At 52.7% G+C, this 22704-nt stretch overlaps 1 protein-coding gene and 1 pseudogene across 1 annotated transcript; both read right to left on the bottom strand.

Moving 5' to 3' along the window:
• Nucleotides 1–206: 206 nt before the first annotated feature.
• On the bottom strand, nt 207–10907 carry LOC138387596 (putative neuroblastoma breakpoint family member 5). Its single transcript, XM_069474705.1, has 10 exons — nt 10742–10907; nt 8805–8907; nt 7663–7877; nt 6698–6749; nt 5444–5601; nt 4478–4529; nt 3471–3649; nt 2817–3056; nt 1686–1854; nt 207–299 (listed from the first exon to the last, which is right to left on the bottom strand). The coding sequence occupies exons 1-10, from the start codon at nt 10905–10907 to the stop codon at nt 275–277; spliced, it is 1359 nt and encodes a 452-aa protein (XP_069330806.1). The 3' UTR covers nt 207–274.
• The window catches only part of LOC138380672 (uncharacterized), a 33517-nt pseudogene continuing 19643 nt past the window's right edge, over nt 8831–22704 (bottom strand).

Genomic DNA, 22704 nt, shown 5'->3' on the forward strand with positions numbered 1-22704 from the left:
GAGCCAGAATGAGCTAGGATGGGGCCACAGGGATGGGAACGGAAGGCTCACAGGCACATTTTAATTTATTTTAAATAACTTTATTTTAAGCCAGAGAAAATGTTTTAACATAAAATATTATGCTTTCTCTTTATAATAAATATACCCCAGGAAAGGGTATTGTATAGAAATAAATAGGGAAATAAAAATATTTATTCCGAATTATAACCATGTCAACTGTTAAAGTTTTCTTTCAAGTAGAAATGCTACTTTCTGTGAAGAACATTTAGCTTTTTCATGGTTCCAGCAGAACTTGGTATCTGAAAAAAGAAAAAAAATCCAATGAGAGTCTTACAGTCCTGCTGGTGGCTGAGTTGGGAGGGGCGGCTGAGAGGGACGGACCCAGGATCACACTAGGCTCCTGTTAGAGGCTGGGCTGAAGTGGACAGTGAGAGCCACAAGGTAAAAGAAAACCTCCCTGAACTTAAGGTCATCCTCAGGGACATGATATAGGGACTCTGTCCCGGGCCAACAAAGACCTGATTCTAGCAGCCACTTTCCTCCTTTCTTTGCAGAAAAGTGATGGCTTTTCACACCTGCTGGAGAGGGACATGCTTAGTGGCAACCACCACACTTAGAGACAGACACCTGCAGGGGGAGAGGCACTTTACAGAGAAACAGGTGTTCTTATAACCCCACGTCCCAGACGTTCAGGAAGGGGTGGGCGGCCGTGGGAAGAGCCCTGGCTGCGAGACCCAGCACGGACCTCAGGCTCATCCACGTCCAGTCCCCCTTGGTCTGACGAGGAGAGCGTGGTGCCCAAGGGCTGAGAGTCCACTAAAGCAACATGACCTGTTACTGACAACCCCGCAACGAAAACCCAGGCCTCTGGCCCTTTCCACACTGTTTGGAAGGAGGAGAGAAAGGGTCCAATGGAGAAATCAATAAGCCACTGGAGGCCGTGGGGCACCCTGGCTGGGACAGGGATCAGGATTTAGAAACAGTGAAAGTATTTTCCTAGAGAGGGTCGGCAAAGAAAGGAAGAAGGAGAGATTCCACATGGAATTGCACGGAGAGAGCAGGGACTCTTGCCTGGACTTGCAGAGGTAGAAACGGGAATGAAATGCAGAGAGAGCAGATGCCTCAGCACCCCATGGTCTACGAGGATTGATGTCCTGCCCTGTGCAACTATTTCTGCACTGACGTCACTTGAGGGCACCTTCAGTGTTCTTCAGCTAATGTCAGCTCCAATGAGTCCACAGTGCCTGGACACGGAGTCCCTGGATACTGCACCCCCGTCACCCAGCCCTGCACCTCTGGGGCTGGACACAAATCTCACAAGGCCAGTGCAGGTCTCCTGCCTGGGACCAGGTTCTACATTCCTTTTGGTCAGGAGCCAAAGATGTGCTCACTTTGAACGGTTCTCATTCAGAGGTTGCAGTGAGTCACGGCGGGGACCATTGCTAGGGAGCTACGGGTTCCCAAGGGTGGAAAAGAAGGAAAATTCTTGAGTTCTGGCAGGTGCATTCCAGGCACCTGGCTGGCCTTGCAAAGTCAATGATCAACTTGACCATCGAGACCAGACGGAGGTTACAGCGGCTGTTGGAGGGAACACACGTGGCAGAGAAAGAGCAGCCGGAGACGACCTGTCACCTCGCACAGAGAGCAGCAGGAGTGCGTGCGTGTGAGACCGCAGGTGGGGTTACCTCTGCACCCGCAGCCGCAGGCCTGGGACACTGCACGCCACTCTCCACTTGCTCAACAGCAACTTTCTCTCACTCATCCTCGGCTTGAGGCCACTCGGGCCAGCGAGCAGGGGGCAGACTGCCTGCGCCAGCCGGGGGAGTCTTGGCTGGGCTCCTGGGAATCCAAGAACTGGAAGACAGACCAGAGGGAAGAGCAGAGGCTTAGATGATCCAAGTTACCAGGACACGAGTCTGGGATTCACGACGTGTGAGCACTGAGCCCTTCACAGGAGCCCTCCCCAAGGGGCCAGACTGGGGCTCCTGACCGCTCATGACCCTCATGGAGTCCCGGGTACCTGGGGCTTGTCACCTCTCACATGAGGGCATCGCCCGACAGAGGAGCCCCAGGCAGCCCCACAGGCTCCGGGGGGAGATGCAGAGGGCCAGAGAGCAAGGAGGTGCAGGACAGGATGTGGGGGCTGGGAGCTCTGTGGTAAGACAGTCTGAGCAGAAGTGGGTCCTTCTGAGAAGGAAACTGAGGACACGGCCCTGCCATGCCTGCAGGTGACCAACTAGGTGGGACGGTCACAGGGCAAACTGATTTGGACAGTTCACAAAAAAGGTTGTCCTTTATTTCCAAAAGAGGATTAAAGAACTGGAATAAAACCTGGATATGTCGGGAGACTGTCCTGTGGGCGGGCCCAGGAGCAACATTGTTAAAACAAAAATCCACGTGAAATCGCTATGTAAGTGACAAATCACCGGAAGATAGAAGGATTAGATATGACATGGTCATAGTTTTAGTTGAACAATTGGTACTGAATCAGCCACTTTGGAAATTGTGTTAATGATCACATAAACAATTAAATATCGACATGATGTTTCAGGGCTCTCAGGTGTGTGAAGTGAAATGTGAAGCCCTAAGAAGACAGGTGACATAGCCACGGTGAACAACCAAGAAGTGTCATGCCAGGACCTGAGGGCAGGTCTGAGCCAAAACCCAAGACCTTGCTCTTCTCACAATGGGAGAGCACCGTGGATTTCCACCTGGCCCTGAGTGAGCATGGAGGGGCCCCACTATCCCTTCCCCGCCCCCCGGCATGGTGACAGCAACCCCCACATCAGAGCCTCCTGCTCCCCTGTCCCGCCCACCTGGGAGGATTAGCCACTGGTGCCCAGAGTCAGCGCTGGCTGCGAGGATCCAGGGCTCGCAGGGGAGGCTCCATGTGGCGAAGCCACAGCCACGACCCCACTGCTGGTCCGGCGGCAGCCGCAGACAGTTGGTCACCAGGGTGCTTGGCTGCAGCTGTGTGTCTGCAGCTTGCACCTGTGACACGCAGGGGCTCAAGTCTCCACTCCAAGGCCCTTGGGGACAGGCCTCCTGCGTGGGGGCTGAAAGCAGAAGAGGCTTCAGTGGGAGCAATCCCAGTGCTCTCTTTGCAACGTCCTCCCAGAACACCCATCTCTCATGTCCCTGAGGGTCAGTGAGACCACCCAGTGACCGTGGCAACACAGAAAGACATGGAGTATATGAAGGAGATGTCACCTGTCAGGTGTGTGCCTGGGGAAGCAGAGATCCCAGGTGCCCGGGCTGGCAGAGAAACCGTCAGGGGCTGGGCAGACGGCAAAGCTCCCAGGCCCACCTCCCCTCTGTGCGGAAAACTCTGCCCAAGCACCTGACGGGAACCAACCATGTCTCCAGGGTCGGCCTGCAGGGACATCGCTCAGCCCGGGCAGAGGACTGAGCACAGCCAGGCCACCTGGGACGCCAGTGAGACTGACCAGCTTTATCACGGGAGGACTCACCCGCTCCATCCAGAACAGAGCCGACCTCATGCTCGGCAGACAGGGAGGCGGCGCTTCTGATTGGCTCTTGGCATTCAGACAGGTCAGCACCACCAGGAGGGAAATCCTGCTCCGTCAGTGCCTGTGACCGACCTTCAGTCCCTGTGTCCTCCTGCAGCTCACTGGGCACAGTGGTGAGACTAAGAACCAAAGGTGAAGGCAGGACGGTTCAGACACCTCAGCACCCTGCGGGGCCTGATGGGTAGCAGAAGGTGGCAGTCTAATGACGTGTGGCCTCCCTTTGCAAAGGAGGCAGGATACCTCCCCCTCTGTCTTGGGCACAGCTCGACTGATTTCAGCATGGGGGTGACAGGCAGACAGAGACAGAGAGAGACAGATAGAGAGACAGAGACCACGCGGCAGTGCAAAGTGCACTGACAAGATGCGGATCTAAGTAGGAAGAGACCCCAGACGCCCTGTCAGGTGCAGGCAGGACACACAGCACACAGGGACCCATAACCCTGGGTCAACCCTGGGGACAGATGGCTGTGAATTTCACATGCAGCAGTGCAGGGAACATGGGGCCTGAGGTGGTATACACTCTCTGAGATCTTGTGTGTTCTAGGACTCGTGTTTGAAACTTGTGCCATGGGAGACTGTTTCCGAGGACATTCCTGTCAATGACCCAAGGCCACTGTGTAGACAGCAGACATGCACGCCCTGCCAGTCACAGCCTCACGCAGGAGAACCCGGGATCTATCCAAGGGCAAGACGCCCCTGAGACCGGTCAGTTCCCTTGGTCAGACTCACGCTACTAGTGCCATGAAGTAGAGGGACCACGGGGGAGGTGATGTCCTTGCTGCAGGGCCCTGCCAGCTCCAGGCAGTGAATGTGTCAGTACAACCAGTGGGCTGGGTTTGCCTCGAGTGTGAAATCTTGGTGACTTTGGCCTCACGTTCTGTCCTTAGACACCACCCTGCCCTGCCATGTCCTACCCTTGCTTCTAGCCCCTGATAATTCATTGTCACCTGGAGGCCAGTGATTCTAGATCTTCTTTGTCTTCCTCATCTGCATAGTTCTCTGCAAACAAATTGAGAAATGTCCAGACATTAAATAGTGCCATTTCCACCATGACACACGCTGGGCCCATCTGGGCCTGGAGACAGATGACCCGTGTGACCTCAGACACCCTTAGAGAGCTGTGCCCATCTCGTCTGCGGACGTTGAGGCAGTGGGGAGGGACCACGTGCTGATCCGTCCTGTAAAACACCCCCAACATGGTGGGTGATTGTCATGGTGAGGTCTGAACTTACTGGGAAAAGTTAAAACATATTTCGGTCTCAAGGTCACAGGACACTTGCACGGTTTCTTCCGGATTTCTCTAGCTACGTGCCCCGTCTCTCTTGATATCAAGGACAACGGCAGATGTGGCCATGACAGGTTTAATTCCTCTGGTATTCCGACACAGGCTTGGCAAGGATCAGTTGAATTAGAGGGGACAGAGAGATTGCGCCTGGAATCCAGGAACTACAGTAACATTTACACAGACACAGGCAAGACCACCAACCTACTGGGACAGTCACTGGTGCTTTTGTAACAATTATCAGGACCTACAGGACAAATCACAAGTCCCAACATGAAAGAACGGGCTCGTGCAGACCCCTGCCGTGCACAGGCATCAGCGGTGGCTGAGAGTTGGTTACAGTTCCTTCAATTCCCCCACTTTGCTTAGCTCTGGTGTGCCCACTGTGACCTTGTCGTGGTGTCCCCTGGGTAAGTGTTTGGCCCGGGATTCGGGAGTTGCCTGGCTGCCTGACACACCTGATGTCTGTGCCTAACGCTCAGGCGGCCACCCTCATCCAAATCAGTGTGTTTCCGGGGCCTGCTGGCATCTCTCTACCTGGCGACAGGTGAGGGGCACAGAGAACATGGAGGCTCCCTGGGAGGACACTTGGACTCATCTACTTTATACCGGACACACTCACTAGCTGTACCTGGGCAGGCGCAGACGTCTCCCGCATCAGGCAGCAGGGCAGCGCTGTGGGAAGGGCGGCGGGACTCAGAGAGGTCCTGGCCACTGCGGACAGTGACATGCTGCTCCCGCAGTGAGGTCTGCTGGGTGGGATTGACCTCCTCCTCCTCCCCGCTGAGCCTGGGGGTGCGCAGGAGAGAATGTTAAGCTCAGAGAGATCAGGCACCACGGCTTCCCCGGCTGGTCCTGATCAGGAGACACAGGCAGAGGTCCCAGAGGCGGTGAGGCCACCCCTGAAACAGGAAGAGGAAAACAGCCCTCCTGTATCCAGCACACTGGAGCTGCCCTGCTCAGCAAACAGGATGGCACCGGTGCAGGCAGGCTGGTCAGTGTCAGCCAGGTCATGGTGACTGGCAGAAGTCAGGTGGCCTTCACCCAACTGGCCCTGAAGGACTCCATTCGCCTTCTCCTTCTCCTGCTCCTCTCTGCTCAGCCTGGTGGCATGAAGAATAGAACCGAACCAAGAGGGACTGGACACCAGAACCAAGACGGTGCTGATGAGAGCCATGAAGGACCGGCCACAGAGTGCAAGGGGCTGTCATTTAGAAAAGAAAGAAAACTATCCTCTTATGAGAAAGGAAGAATGTGGGTGCCTCGAGGGCAGGAGTGAGAGAGGAGCAAGTGCTCTGTGCACTGGCCACGTAAGGAGCTGCTGAGGAAGGGGACACAACTGTCCCCTTTGGTACAGTGTTGGCAGACAGCACACACAGAGAACCACGAAGTGGCTCAGTCTCCTGCGTGGACCGTGCTGACTGTTCCCACAGCGGCACAGTGAGCACAGGCTCCTGAGAGTGTAGGTCCAGGAGCTCTTGTGTCTTCTAGGACCCCGTCTAGCAATGCAGTGACATGGTGGAAATATTTCAGTCTGCTCATATCCCCTGCTATGGGGTCACTTCCAACAAGCGAAGGCCAACCACGCAGAAAGCAGATGGTATCTCGTACTGAGTTCAGCCATGGGAGGGAGAACAGGTAGATTCCATGATTGTAGAAATCCCTAAGACTGACTTGTTCTAGTTACTGGGAAGTGCCTTGAAGACAGTGAACAACCTTGTTAATGGAAGGAATTTTTCACTGGTTCCGTGAATGTCATCAAAGAACAAACAGTTTTCATGCACCTTTGCTGTGAAATCTGTGGCTACTTTGACATCTTGGCCAGTGCAACTGGGCCTCCCCTATTTTACCCACCCTCCTCCAGACCCTGCTTGCTCATTGCTACCTGGGGGCTGGTGGTTCTTCTTCCTTCTCCTCCTCCTGCTTTTCGTGGTTTTCTGCATAGAATTTCAGAAATGTCCAGTCAGATATTGAGTAGCTCCACACCATCCCAACGAACACCGGCACAGATCTCTACATGTGGACCATTTCTATGGTAAGAAAATCTAAGGCATAATTGACTAATTGCTGGAGTATGAGTCTGCAGAACTTTGAGAAATAAAACAATAGGCAGTCGCAGTCATAGAAGTGCCCAAACCGTCAGAAGTGTACTCCTACTGAGCATCACAGTGGAAGGTCTAATTGTTTCAATAAGATGAGGAAAGGAAATAAAAGCTAATGTCTATATAAAAAATCCCAAAGAATTAGCAATGAGGGCACCAACAAAATGCTTCTGGAATGAATAAGCCATTGGTAGCAAGGTTGCAGGATACAGAGCTAATATATGCAATCAATTGATTAATTAAATATCAGCAATGAAGAGCTGGAATTTGAAATTAATACACAATGCCATTTAAGGTAGCTCAAAAAAGACATTCTGAAGTATGAAGCTAATTAAATATGCGTAAGGTCCACTGTGGAGTGGGGAACCTTGGGCCTTGGGGCCACATGTGTCCTTCTGGATCCCTGAGTGTGGCCTTTTCACTGAGTGCAATTTTACAGAACAAATCCTTGGGCTTGGTCACCTAGATTTGGGACCTTGGACACAACGCACAAAAGCAAAACCCATGATAAAAGAATTGATAAATTCAAGGCCATGATGCATCAGGAGGAAGGACAGAGTGGGGACATTGGGACCCCCACCCTGAGCATTCTGTCCTCTGCTCCCGCCGGCCAGCCCTGATCCTGTCATGGCCATAAATGTGACGTGCAAACCAGGACAGCCGGGTAAAGAGCCACATTGTGAGTGGAGTGTCTTGTGAGCCGGCACCTGGGAACACCTCAGAGTCCCAAGGGCCCGCGGCCACTCACCTGGGCTGAGCGTGTGGACGAGGTGCTCTGCCAGCCTGCGCCCCTCCGCCAGGTGCTCACGGAGGCCCTGGCCCTGGCAGCTGTCAAGATTGTCCTGCAGGAGGAGGGCCTGCACGTGCTGCTGGAGGAGAAACGAGCCATCTCTCCCCTCTCTCAACACCTGCCTCAATAGGGTCAGCTCTCGGGCCTGCTGCTCAATGACCCTGTTGGCTTCCCTATGGTGGGAGAAAAAGCAAATGTGAAAAGGCACAGTTGACAATAGATTATATGGGTCGTGGCAGACATTTCTGGAAAGATGTCCCCAGGAAGCCTTCCAAGTGCAATTCTAGCACGTATTAGGTGACCTGCTTGTGGCAAAGAGAGAGAAGAATGTGCAGGGAAAGCCTCCCGTGCGTCACAGACTGCCCCTGTGAGATCCTTGACGCTCCCTTCCTGTTTCTCCTATAAGAGGAGCCAGGTGTCTTCCTGAATTGGCTTCACAACGGTCTCCCTCAGTCCCTCACTGTGGCCAAGGCCTTTTCCACGTGAAGACACACCCAGCACGTTCTGCAGCAACTGGACACGCAGCCACACGAAGCAATGTGGCAGGACCGGCTGGGGCCAGTCGAAAGCATGAAAGACACAGGATGACCAGGCCAAGGGGACAACATTCTTTGGGTAACAGACTCAGAAGCCACATTCAGTCAGGGTGAGTGTGATTCAGAGTAAATGGGACGGTGACTGCACAACATTGTAGAGTTTTACTTGTATGACTGTGAGGGGTCCAAGTGCAGTGTTGTCACAGGGATGTATCGCTCAGTGTGGAGTCGGGGCTTTTAGTGTTTCCATCACCTGAATGCGCAGTGTGACTACACTCAGTGCTGCTGAGTTGTCACTGTACTTGGTTACCTTTATGTTACGTGACTTTCACCTTAACAATTTCTTGTTTGAAAGGAGAAAACATGGCTCTGAGTCACGGCTGTGGGCCAGAATACATCCTTAGTTTTGTTTTCATCTTGTTTTATTAATATCTGTGAAAAACGTGCCAGCCTCATCCATTCCTGCCATTCTCGTGGCCCAGGTGGGCTCTTAGATGTCCCAGCTGAGCTGCCCACGTCAGGGACTCACATGTCCCCTGCCTGCCCCGCACACAGCACCCTTACCTGAGCTCGTCCTCCAGGGTCGGCGTCTCTGCCCGCTCCTCCTCCCAGAAGTCCAGCCTCACCCGCAGCATGGACTCCAGGACGTCCCTGAACTCGCCACACTCTGAGAAAGACACACACGCCGGCCTCAGTGGGAAGCTGTGGCCACTGCCCACAGGGGAGGTAGCAGGGTCCCTTCCAGGGACCAAAATATCCCCAGTCCCAGGTCCTATGTGGGGATTTCTACACCTTTAATTCTCACCCTCCCATCTCCATGGCCTTGAGAATCCCTATTGCGAGATGAGGAAGGAGAAGCTGAAAGGCACATAAAGGTACTTGGCATAAATCGAATTGGGATTTAGGAGAGTCAGAGTTCACATCCCCCAAGGTCTGACTCTGATCGGGGCCACGTGACCAAGGTGCAGCCTGTGACGCAAATCACTGCATGGGGCGTGATGCAGTGACGCCTGCACAGCTAGGAAGGCCCCCAGGACCCCAGGACTGGTCGGGCCCTCGTGCTGGGAATGCAAAGAGCGCACCAGCCTCTCACAGGTAGATATTGCGTCTGGATGCACCTGTGGGAAACATCAGGCGTTAGACCACGAGGACCCGAGAGAAAATTCCCACACGCTAGTGAGGCTCGGGTCACACTGGAAGTGACAGAACTGGGAGCTCACAGTGGCTCCTCTTCTCAGGCTCTGCTGTAAAAGCGACACAGGAATTAATGAATGTATCATTGCAACTCCAATTAATAGGTGCTACAATAGCACCGTGTAAACAGAGGAGGAAACTGAGGCACAGCGTAGACAAACAACTTGCATTGGCACCTGGAGACATTCCCAGGGTCCCTGCTCTACACACGGCCTTCAGCCTTCTTCCATCTTCTTCCTCTTCACAGTATTTCATATGCTTATGTTATGATTACATGGAAAGGTGTTAATAAAACACAGTTTGTCCTTTCCCAGAACTCATCTCTTCACTTCCATAACAGGCTTCAATTTTTATTCTTCTCTTTAATTCCTTTTGATTAAAAATAATCCTCTGATTTATTGGAAAATAATTTGGAGGAAAAGGATGCAAGTTCAGCCTCAGAGTTGCGAGATTCCTTCCAATCCTGCTGTGCACGTGTCCTTGTCCCAGGACCCCTCAGTCGCTCGGGCTTCTCTTCCTGAGCAGGACAAGGGCTGGCAGTGGCCAGGCGCACTGGGGTGGGGGTGGGGTCCATCCCACACACTGGTTTGCTTGTCATAGGGGCTGCTGCTGTCCTCCTCGTCCCTTGTTCACACGCAGGCCAATGTCTCCTAGCTCAGACTGTCACGGTCCACCTGCACCTGCTGGCTGTCCTGTGTCCCTGAAGGTTCCCCAGCTCAGGGGACACACAGGGGTGGGAAAGCTTCTCTCCCACCAGAGTCAGCCCCCTGGACAGGGTCACTAAGGAATGTCACAACTGCCGTTAGGAGCACACTCCTCTGGAAGCTCCTCTGAAGCAGGGGCTGTGTCCATCCCAACCTTCCCCAGGGGGCAGCTCAGTGCTTTCCTCTTGGGCCTCAACACAAGCCTGAATTGAATGGAAGCTCATCAGTCCCAGAAATTACAACCACAGTGACGTTATGTGACTGCAGGATTTGGTACAGTGCACAGGCTCCTGAGACAAACCCGTGTAGCCTGTGCCCAAATCACAGGCACTTCCTTGGCAGCTGCAGGAATAAATAACTGACATTTTACCTCATGCCCCACCCTACTCCTCACCTGGAATCGTGGCCAAACTCTGTGTGCCTCAGTTTGTCCATCCTCAGAAAAATAGGGTTAAAATACCCCCTTTTCCCTTCCTGGGAATATAATCAGGATGGAATTTATTTTGATAAAGGGAAGAGAAGCACCAAGTCTAGAGACTTTATTTTCTCAGAGAGAACACACACAACCGTTCCTCACTGAGCATGTGAACCTACAGAACTTACTATATTTCCGCAGCTGGTTGGCCAGGGAGAAAGCGGTTGATTCTGATATACATAGTTTCTCCCTGAGGTCCAGAATCTTCTCCTTCGCGTCCACCAGCTGGGAGCGCAGTTCCCGGCTGTCCATCTCTGCCCTCTGCCTGGACCGGGGGCAGAGGGACCCTGCCATGCTGGCCAGTGTGGCAGGAGAGGCACAGCCAGGGACTGGGGAGAAGAAACCCAAACACATGGTGGGTGAGGAACAAATGAAATCCAATAGGTTTCATCGGGACTGAGGGAGGACCAGCACTGGACTTCTTCACTTACTGTCAGAAAAATGTGATCCGCCAACAGCACTCGACACTCAGGCTCAGCATCCCAGAGCTCAGCGCTGAAGTCACCTCCAGGAGCTCAGAGTCCAGTGAAACTGAGCCAGTGGAGCTCAGCGAACCAGGTAACGGTCTTCGGTCGTCATAACAGAATTCTGTGCGGGTGCACGGAATGTTAGGAGCCCTGCCCCCCAGGTGCCTGGGCCATGCCGATGCATAAGTCAGGTGGTCTGGCCTAAAGGGGACACCACTCATGGGGACACCTCCCGATCGGCCATGCTCCATAGTGGTGTAGACATGTACTCACGCCATAGACTCCTTCATTTCTCAGTAAATCTAAGCATGTTCCCTCTTGTCCATTTCTGTGTCTGTATGGAAATATCTAGGCAGAAACAGTTTCCCGACGAGTTTTGTTTTTCATGGTTGTGAAGTAGTCATCCCACCATTTCTTCACCATGAAAACACATCTTAGGATTTTTCCTAAATTAAATAATGTCAAACTTTTGCAATGTAAAAATGTAGATCTCTCATGACTTTCTTCTCTGTATCTTCTCCCGTCCCTCCAAATCCATTAGAAAGTATAGAACAAAATGCAGTTTGTAACACTAAGTGAACAAATACTTAGTTTTTCCATGTGGTTTCTGTCCTGAGTGTCCCTGCTGCATCCCAGGGTTCGTTGGCTTCAGTCCTCTCCCAGGGGGCTGTGTCTCTGCTTGTACCTGTGTCACGTGTGACCTCCCACCACCTACGTCCTCCCCTCTGTGCGGGCTGCTTTGGGTTGTTCCTTCCGGTCACTGAACATTAAACTTCATACTGGCTGCTAATGGATTTCTTTCTACTCCCTCGTGTTCCCTTTCCCAGCCGTCACAGTGATTAAACTAGTCCATGTTCAGGTCCTTGAATACACGACGTGACCATCTCTATTGAAAAGACTTGTCAACCTCATGGCAGGTTTTACATTTTTGGTCATTTCATTCACATGCTGCACAGGACAGGGATCCAGAGCACCTTTACGAAACCTTGTTCCGTAGATCTGTGTGTTGACCTGAAACCGTTGAGCTGTGGTTGTGTTCCACTAACCAAACATGGGAAGGTCAAGGTCATGACTCTGGGTGATGAGGCTCCACGGTGCCCATGTGCAATGTGGTTTAGGGACACAACAGGTGAGGCTGAGCTGAGAGGGACAGGCAGGCAGGGGAGAGGGGCCCCCGAGACATCTCCTCATGTTCTTGGCTTCCAGTCCCACCCCGGTGTGGTGAGTCTGACACCGGGGAGACGCCTTGTGGCCCAGGTCTCTGCAGTTCAGCTGCTGGGCCTGCCTGAGTTGAGGGTGGAACTCGTGTCATCGTGGACCCCGAGCGTTCGTGTCAGAGTCAAGGAGGGAGGACTGCTCGGCCACGTTTGACAGTGTGTCCCTCCACCCTAAACCACCCCCACACTACGCTGTGGAATGACGTCAGTTATGAGACGTATGTTAAGCCCCAGTGGCCACTGGGTCCCCATTTTCACCAAACACATTTTTTGAAAAGATAACATTTCTGTTTCTCCAAGCTCACTCACAGCTCCACAGCAGGCAGCCAGTTCACGTGCTGTATTGTGGCCACTGTCCTAAGTTCCATCTCCTTCCTCCTGTGTCACCCCAAGGGGATCCATGTCATTCCTTGGCCATAGAGGCAGAGCCGTTTTCCCAGCTGATTTGCTGCATTAAAGACCTTCTGATCTGGTGTACAGGGCCAGCATTTCGGGCGAGTGGAGAGTGTTTTTGCTCCAGAAGTCACCAGGTGCTGCCAGATGCAGTCAGGTGTCTCCCACCACAGGACACTGGACCCAGCTCATCCATGTGTTCCCCAAAGCGTCACTTTCTGAGCAGGTTCTTGACCTTTGTAGAGACCCGTTGCCCGACCAGACATTGTCCAAGGGTTTCCAGTCCGTCACTGCACTGTTTCTCTCCTTGTTGCTACAATCTAGATATGATCTGTGACCTAAACACATGCAGAGGACCCATGCTGAGGATGTGTGGCACTCGACTGTGACACAGGAAGCTGGGACACTCTCTGCAGGACGTTCTCCACATGGTGTGGACATGAATCAGGACGAGGTGCATAAAGCCCAGGGTGGTCACTGTTCCTCATCATCCTCTTCCTCATTGGCAGGGGAGCGAGTGGGGTGAGCTATTGATTCCCACCTACACAGACCCCTGGCTGAATTCGGAGCAGACGGCTCTCAGCTCCTTTCAGTGGGGACCGGAGGTCCTGTCCTCTGCTCCCCAGTGTGACGAGCACAGGACACTACCCACAGGGATCAGGAACTGCTCTCACTGAGCTCAACTGACATAGCTCAATGTCCCTAGGTAAGCACAGATGTCGGATTTTACAGATGGGGACAGGGTGGACAGAGAGTGAAACAAGGGTGTGGGATGTTTCTGTGTCTCTGAGCACAAGAGTCACGATGTTCCCCGAGCCCGTGAATGCAGAAAGCCAGTCCAGCCCCAGTCCCTGCGTGTTCCCTGCGAACACGGAAACTGTTTTATTCCCTCCACATTCGTTCTTTAATGTGAGATCCGAGAGTAAATTATGAGCTACTGAAATTCTAAAAATAGAGTCATCGTTTAATTAATTTTGATGTGACGGGAGGTTAGGAAAGTATGGAAAAATCTGATTATCCGCAAGAACAGGGACCAGCGTACCCTTTCTGGCAGACATGGACTTATGGGTCCAATTAAACTTGCCTCATGGTGTCTCCAGGTGGCCATGACGGAGTCAGCAGTTCTCCCTGGAGACCTTGGCAGCGTTGACCTTGACATGATCTGGAGGGTAGATGCCGGTCGTGTCCTGGGAGGTCAGGACTGTTGTGTCCCACAGGCTCCACCCAGCTGTTAGAAACAAACAGAAGGGGGACCAGGACAGCCACTGAGGTCACCCCCACACCCCATGGGACCTTCCCTCACCGTCACCACACTTCCCCCGATGCATGGCCTACCGGCCTGAGAGCTCCGCGGACACTGGGACACGGTGTCATCATCTCCGTGTTCACAGTTTCCACTCAGGCCCGGCACCAGGGGGCTCCCCGCAGTGGTTGTCAGCGACGGAATAAAAGTGGTTTCTGACTCCAGCATCCCGTCTACACTCCTTCCCCGAGTGTCCTGTGAGGGACACGATGCTTCCTGCCAGGAAGCTGCGTGTCTCCTTCTGTAGAGAGACCCCTGCCCTACAGTATCCGAACTCAGGGACAGTCCCCTGTGGGGGTCTGGTGACACCGGGACTGCTCTCAGGAATTCCCTTCCTGTTCACTGCGTCATGGGGACGACGTGTCTGTGACCTCTCCTCCCGTTCCCTGGGCTGCCACCAGACCTTTCTCAACTGAAAGGGACAGAGAATAGACAAGTGTCACTACTTCATGTGCATGGTCCCCTGTCCCTAGGTCACTGGCCTAGAGCAGCATGTCCACCCTTCTCCTGCTCAGCCCACCCTCACCTGGAGGACGTCCACTGCCAGGACAGCCCTGAGGATGAGGCTGCTGGAGCTGGGCAGGGCCTCACGGTCACTTCCTCCTCCGCTTGGGGTTGGTGCTTCCCTCAGTGTGAACCAGCTCTGAGTCCAGCCTGTGGGTGTCCTTGGCCAGGTGTCCAGGATCCCTGTGCCCTGAGCTCCTCTCTCATCCCCCCTGCTCCGCCCAGGCGGAGGAGGGTTTGGGTGATGACAGATGTCTCTCATTGACCCCTGATCTCTGAAGCCAATTTGTCCTCATTCTCACCCCCTGTGTGTCCACCTGCTCCATCGTTCCCATGTCCTTGTTTTGGTCATTCTCATCCCCCAAACCTGCCAGCTCCCCTTCTTCCATCTGCTCCCTCCGTTCTGAGTTCTCAGGGTGTGGCCTCAGCCCAGGGTCCTGCAGGGGACAGTCACAGTAGGAACCAAGGTCAGGTCTCCGCTGTGGGTCCCAGGGCACATTTATCACACAGCTCAGCCCCCAGAGACTCAGAGCAAACCCAGCAGAAAGGACCCTGGGAGAGGTGCAGTAGGAACCTTCACTTCCTGATGGGGAAACTGAGGCCCAGAAGGACTAAGAGATTGTCCCCAGTTCCCTCACCCCTTGGTGGCAGCAGGGCCACCTCACAAGCCTGGGCCTCAGCTTCCCTGTCCAAAGCACCGAGCTCTCCCACCAGGAACTCGCATCTCAGTTTCTGGGATTTGGGATCCAACATGGCTATTTCCACTGTTAAAACATCTCAGATGGCTCCGTCCCGGGACATATCTTTTATCACAATTCTATAGTTCTTAGTCCTGTGTTTTCTTCTTTAAGAAGAGGGTCTTGCTCTGTCATGCAGGCTGGAGTGCAGGGCCGTGAACACAGCTCACGGCAGCCCCAGACTCCTGGGCTCAAGGGATCCTCCTGCGTCAGCCTCCTGAGTAGCTATGACAACGGGTGCACACCAGTACCCAGAGCTCATTTATCATTATTGTTAATATTATTTGTAGAAATGCTGTGGTACTATGTTGCCCAGGCTGGTCTTGAACTCTTGGCCTCAAGTGATCTATCTCCTAGACCTCCCAACGTGCTGAAATTACAGGCTGGATCCACTATGCCTGATCCAGTTCTATCATTTATACTCAGTTTTCAATCAATGACTGGTCTCAGGTGACAAAGGAACACAAAGGATAAATTATATGTAACAGAATCACAAAAGAAGTATATTAGGTGATTATCTATAATCTCTTCAGTAGGAAGATGATCTTTAGTGGACTCTGTCCGCCCTGGTGACGACAGGTCCCCAGTGTCTCCACGAGCACCTGCTACGGAAAACAGTCAATACTAGTCAAGTGAATCATTCCCCGTCACTAGGAGTAATTCACTTTTGCCAAAGACCTCTCATCCCAACCACCGTCCCAGCCAAATTCCATCCTGGGTCAGTGCGGAAGCAACAATAGCACAGCCTCGGCACAGGCGATCTGAGATTCAAATGCAGCTTCTCGCAGGCCAGGAATACTTTAAAGGAGAATTTCTCTACCCTCTTCAAGGCTACAATCCTCATGTGGAAAATAGGGCGGCACTCACCACTAGGGTTTGGGACAGTTAAATACAATAACATGAAGCTGAAAGGCACCCAGACTTTACTAGACACAGAGCTAAAGGACATGCATATGAGTCACTGGGACACTTGTTAAAACATCTCTGGAGATAAGGCCCCAGAATCTATTTCAGAGAAGTGTCCCTAGAGATTCTCACGTAGGAAAAAAGGCCACCATTAAATGTACATCCTGGGAAAAGGTCCCCAGAACTCTGGGAGCCACAGGAACAACTCAGCTAGAGCAGACCAAGTCCCATGTCCGTGGTGGCCTTTCTTTGGGAACTGTCCCCTTGTCCACATAAGGTGTCCCACCTGGTAGGGGACAAGAGAGGGAACCCTGCTTCCCCACCCTGGCTTTTAGCTCCTCCATTCTCCTTGAGGTTTCTCCCTCTGATTTAATTGCTGGAGAATCGCAGCTCTTGTGTGGGTCATTGTTTTAGAAACATCCCTCTGATTTTCTCCCCCTTGGAGATAGCCCGGGCAGAGACGGGTTCTGGTTCTCTGCAGTCCTGGACTTTCTCCTAAACCACCCAGGTGAGCTGAAAGCAATCGGGACTGGCAGGAGTCAGGTCAGTACAGAGGACCCAGAGGAGCCTGAGACCACGAGGGCAGCCCCCATAGGAGACAGTCGGAACCATGCCATGGTCAATGTGAGACTAATTCAGGTGGGAAGCATGCCCCAAGCCATTAAGGGAAGGTGCTGCCGTGAGGATGAAGAGGAAGAAGCAATGAGTGTGTGAAGAAAGAAAAAAGTAATGATTCCAATGAAGACAAAATACGTGCAGAGCCAAGAGCCCAGAGGCAAAGCCCACGTCACAGAGGATTCATCCAGGCTTTGACCTCAATCAAGGCACTCACACAACTATTGATGCTGTTTAATCATAGCCGTCCTAGTGGTGTGGACTGGGGTCTCATTGTTGTTTTCTTCTACATTTCCCCAATATCTAATGCTGTTGACCATCTACCATGTGCTTCACTGCAATTCATGTATCTTGTTTGGAGAAATGTCTATATGATTCCTTTGCCCATTTTAGTTGGATGTTTGTATTTCTGTACTTGAGTTATAAGAGTTCATTATATTTTCTGGGTATAAAATCCTTACTAGGTTTATCATTTGCCAGTATTTTCTGCCATCCCATGAGCTGCCTTTACAATCTCTTGTGAGTGTCTTTTGACACAGGAAAGTTTTTAATTTTGGTGGTGCCCCATTTATCTGTTTTTTTCTTTCTTCTTTTACTGCTAAAGCTTTTGGTGACATGTTTACAGAACTGTCAAATCCAAGGTCATACAGATTTGCCCCTACATTTTCTTCTAAGACCTTTAGTTTTAGTTCTTAAATTTAATTATTTTATCCATATTCAGTTAATTTTTAATATTTTGTTCAGGTAAGATCCATCTTCAGTCATTGATTGATAATTTTACATGTCTACACGTGTAAAGAGATCTTCCAGTTAGTGGGATAAACTTATATTTGCTTCTTGTACGAAGTTTTCGTTATTTCCAAATGATTTAAAGCGTAATAGCAAGTAAACGTTTTTTTAAAAAATCTCTAAGACAATAAAAGTCATTCTGAATGCCAGCCTGTAAAAGTATTGAAATGGAACGTCATTGTCATAAGCAGTCCCACACTGCCCTCTGGTGGCTGAATGAGAAAATGGCATGAACGCCGAGGGGCTCCCTGGTTCTGTTGGCAAAAGGGGAGGACACTCAAACTTAGATACCCCCATGTGCTCTGCGTCACCTTCCCGAGAGCTCACACTGTTCAGACTCTCCTCATCGCCACCTGGATCCCCCAGTGTCCTCCCGACTGGGCCCCCCGACGCTGCCACCTCCACACTGTCAGTCCCTCACCGGGCTCAGCCCCCTCAGTCCTGCTCTCACCACATCCTGCTCTGCCTCCGAGATCTTCCTCTCCGCAGCCCACGACACGACGCATGTCACCTCCCCGCCTTGGGTCCTGCTCTCTGTGGCCCCACCTTCTCATCCAACCTCACTTCCCCCCAAATTGTCCTTGTGCAGATCGTCCCCTGGGGTCAGGCTGCCCCCACCCCAGCCCTGCACCAGGGTCCTTCCAGCATCCAGGTCTTTGTGCACAGGCTCCTCCCTCGGCCTGGCGGCCCCCAGAGTGACTGAAGGCACAGTTTGCCACCGTGAACCCTCACTCAAGTGGGACACTCACTAAGAGCTCGGGATAGCTCCTATTGGGCTCTGGGGAAACATCTCCACCCGACACGCCTGTCTGTGGAAGGAACTGTCAAGCCCAGAGACGAGGGTCGCACACTCGGCAGGACTGAAGGGCACTGAGGCAGGAACCTCCTCCAGGACTCAGCACGTCACCTGGTCCCTTCTCTACTATCCCGGGAGGTGAGCTCCCTCCCTCCCCACCTGCCTTTCCCTCCCTGCACAGTCGTAGTGGTCTGGAACCTTCCTGGGAACATGGCCAACTCCTGACGCCCCGAAGCCTCCTTCACGGTTTTACTTATTTAGCCTCATGATTGTCACAAACTTCATCTCCCCTCAGCTCCCTTAGGTCATTCAAATATTTGAGCTGGGCGACACCGCACTATGGTGTCAAATGGCAAGGTTGATCATTGTCAGGTTTCTCCTGTGTCCAGACGTGTGGCCCTCACCGATTCTGGACCCTCCTCCACAGACTGTTAGACAGGTGTCCCTAATCCACCATGCCCTGGGGAGTCTGGTCCTCCCGCAGGGACCTTCCATTTGCACCACTGCAGACGCAGACCGAGGGGCTGTCCACGCAGCCTGGTCTCGCTGGTGGCCCCTGAGCTGCGTGGACCCCCTTCCCGCCCCTCCCCTGAATGGCTACAGAGCCAGGTCTCCCCAGCCTGGTCCCCTCAGGGGACGGTTACAGCACAGCTAGACGTGTGGCACATTCCTGCTGCTGGCCGGAGCCTCCTCCCTCTGGGCCGAGCCTGCGCAACCCACGCTGCGGAGACACTGTCCGTGCACAGGGCGAGGGACAGCGTCTGTCACACTCTCAAATTCTGTGCATGGTGTTACACAGCTATGTGGAGAAAATCCTCACTAAAACATCCATGTGTAATTCAGGCGACATTCGTGCTGTGTCTGCCGGGGTTTTCCCTGCAGGGAGAGGGTGGGCGGGGCAGACCGCCTGTGCCACCGCTGCCGGTCCCGGCTGTGCACTGCACACACACACGGTTCACACTATCGCAGGGAAGCCACGCAGGAGGTGGCCTTCTGTGATTGTGACCCCACTGCAGAGGAGAACTGGCCTCCCCTGGCCCGTGGTTAGTGACGCCTGGCAGGGCCGTCCCCTCTCACACTCACCTCCCTTCTGAGACGTGAGTCTGAGCATCTCCCTTCCTCCTCACGGGAGCCCAGGCCTGGCAGGGTGGCTGTGAGACTGAGCCTGGAGCTTTCCAAGGGCCCCAGGACAGCCAAGGTGAGAGCAGAGACCCTGGGGACAGGGCGGGAGAGACAAGGACTTTTGAGCCCCTGATTGATTGCCCCTGGGCCTCATGGAGCTGCAGCTCCACGTGCAGAGTGGAGGCCCCACCCAGGACACGCAGGGGACACGAGATGCCACCCTCAGGAGAGACTCGACCCTGCTGTGCACATGCTGCAGGAGCTGGGACCTGCCTGTGCATCTGCGGCCTGCACAGGGCAGTGGGGGCTGGGCTGGCAGGACACGGCCAGGCGCTGGGCAGACGGCAAAGCTCCCAGACCCACCTCCCCTCTGTGCAGGAAACGGTGCCCAAGCACCTGACGGGAACCAACAGGGTCTCCTGAGTCGGCCTGCAGGGACATCGCTCAGCCCAGGCAGAGGACTGAGCACAGCCAGGCCACCTGGGACGCCAATGAGACTGACCCGCTTTATCACGGGAGGACTCACCCGCTCCATCCCGAACAGAGCCGACCTCATGCTCGGCAGACAGGGAGGCCGCGCTTCTGATTGGCTCTTGGCAGTCAGACAGGTCAGCACCACCAGGAAGGAAATCCTGTTCCATCAGCGCCTGTGACAGTCCTTCAGTCCCTGCGTCCTCCTGCAGCTCCCTGGGCACACTACGGAGAGGAAGAAGCAAAGATGAAGGCAGGACGGATGAGACCCCTCAGCACCCTGCCAGGCCTGACGGGAAGGGGGGGTCCAATGGCGTGTGGCTTCCCTTTGCAAAGGATGCAGGACACCTCCACCTCTGCCTTGGGCACAGCTTGGCTGCCTTGCGCATTGGGGTGACAGAGAGAGACAGAGAGAGACAGAGGCCACAGGGCAGTGCAAAGTGCACTGACAAGTGAGGAGCTAAGGAGAAAGAGACCCTCCCAGATGCCCTGTCAGGTGCAGGCAGGACACACAGCACACAGGGACCCATAACCCTGGGTCACCCCACAGCCCCAGGCAGCTCTTCAATGGATCCTGCACGTTTGCTGATTGTGCAGCGGTTTTTCTGAAATGTCTGCAAAGGTAGATTCATATCTGGGGCATTGTGTGCCCAGTTGCTGTGCCTTCTTGACATGAATTTTCTTTCGTCCAGTTACGTTTCTTCCTGTGGAGAACCTGCCAGTAGGCTGGGCCCGCAATGAAGAAGGCAAGGATGCCTGCTTCCCTGATTTTTTTTTTTTTTTTTTTTTTTTTTTTAGGCAGAGTCTCGCTCTGTTGCCCGGGCTAGAGTGCCGGGGCATCAGCCTAGCTCACTGCAACCTCAAACTCCTGGGCTCAAGTCATCCTCCTGCCTCAGCCTCCTGAGTAGCTGGGAATACAGGCATGCGCCACCAATGCCCGGCTAATCTTTTTTTCTCTATGTTTTTAGTTGTTCAGCTAATTTCTATTTTTTTTTTTTTTTTTTTTTTTTTTGGTAGAGATGGGGTCTCGCTCTTCCTCAGGCTGGTCTCGAACTTCTGAGCTCAAACGATCCTCCCGCCTCAGCCTCCCAGAGTGCTGGGATTATAGGCATGAGCCACCGTGCCCGGCCCCTGTTGAGCTTTAATCAGTCATTTTTTACTCACATTACTCAAAAATGCCTTAACTGATATCCTGGCCTCTAGCCCTGTCCTCCCTTCAATCTGTCCTCAACATAACCACCTACTACATGACGGATGTCAAGTCACACCCTGACCACGTCACTCGCCAGCTGACCCCACCCCGCCACTGAAGTGATTCTCAGTCTTGGCTGAGCATTAGAATCACACGAGAGAACATGTAAAAATGCTGATGCTTAAACCATACTTCAGCCCAGTGAAGTTGGCGTCCCTACAGGTGGGGCCTGGGATTACAGTTTCCCACGCATCCCAGCGACTCTAGCACCCAGCCAGCACTGAGAACCCATAACCTACAGGAAAAAGTTCTAGATCCTTGATGAGGGCCACTGGCTGGCGCCTGCCTTTCTTCAAGCTTCCCTCCTGCCACTCCCTCCCCCTCACTCCCCTGCTGGCTCACTCTTCCTTATACGTTGAAAGTTTGAGCTCAGCCATCACCTCCTCCTGGAGGCCTCCCCCCCCACACTACCACCACCCTCTGGGTGGGGCAGTTTCCCCTTCTCCGTTACGCCAGGGGCCTGCGCATCTCTCAATCGCTGCATCAGCCTCACAGGATTATCATTATCTTTTGATTGTCTCCCTTGAAAGATGGTTTCTTGAGGGCAAGAATTGTGATTAATTTTTGTATCCCAGCACTTGGCAAAGAATAGGCACTCAGATATTTGAATGAATTAATTAAAAAGTGAATACCCACATATGTTTGGTAATATTTAAATAAAAAACTCTAGTAAAAAACTACATAGTATTTCATCAGTTGCCCACATTAGAGTTATTTCAAGTTATTTTTACCGAAGCAACAAATATAAAAACGAGGCACGTTACAATTGAGGCATGCTCAGTTAGCTTCAGAAATAAAATGACTCCTGACTACACAGCTCCATGATGCCCCATTTGCAACCGCCAACATTCCACGATGCGCCGATCACGCCGTTGCATGTGGCCACGGGCCCAACAGACCCGGCATGCTGCTGACAGAGAGTGGACAAAGGCCCATTCCTCCTCCTTTAAGCGAAGGACCCCACGGAGACTGTGGCTCTAAGAGCAAACGCTGGCTGAAACCTTGACTGCCCCCCCCACAGTGGAGCTGGTCTCTCGTCCCTTTCATCGCTGCGGAAACCATCTTGGCCAGAGGGCGGCGTTCACCGCAGCCACGGGACCTGAGCTGCAAACCCGTAAGTGGCGGTGTTAGGTTGGCAGGCGCAGAGAGAATATTCCTTGACCAAATTGCTCCTGAAAATATTAAAAGGCGATATTACTGAGCTAGAAGTTTATTAATGGAAAGGCTTTTACTTGATTCAATTTTGTTAAGTATTTTTCTTGCACACTGTACAAAAGCCTCTTCCACATTCTCCCATTAGCGCACTTGTCTCCAAAAACATCAGCTCTGAACTTGATATCAAACAAAATACACCACCACACTTAGAAGACGAATCATAATTTTCACTTACTAGAAGCCCATTTAGCATTCTTAGAACAGCAGACAAAATATGACAGAAAACTATATAATTCTGTAAATACAAAATCAACATGTGTCAGTTACGTTTTTTAAAATGTTAGAAGCATTCGAACTTTTTCTG

Source organism: Eulemur rufifrons, chromosome 1 (genome assembly GCF_041146395.1).
Source record: "Eulemur rufifrons isolate Redbay chromosome 1, OSU_ERuf_1, whole genome shotgun sequence".
Taxonomy (NCBI): Eukaryota; Metazoa; Chordata; class Mammalia; order Primates; family Lemuridae; genus Eulemur; species Eulemur rufifrons.

What these genes read in the sequence shown, in the direction of transcription:
- LOC138387596 (XM_069474705.1), bottom strand. Translation starts at nt 10,907, where the DNA reads ATGGCAGGGTCCCTCTGCCCCCGGTCCAGGCAGAGGGCAGAGATGGAC. An exon ending in CTAGAATCACTGGCCTCCAG is followed by an intron (nt 3,650 to 4,477) that starts GTGACAATGAAT and finishes TTTGGTTCTTAG; the next exon opens with TCTCACCACTGTGCCCAGTG. An exon ending in CTGCGGCTGCGGGTGCAGAG is followed by an intron (nt 300 to 1,685) that starts GTAACCCCACCT and finishes TTCTTTTTTCAG; the next exon opens with ATACCAAGTTCTGCTGGAAC.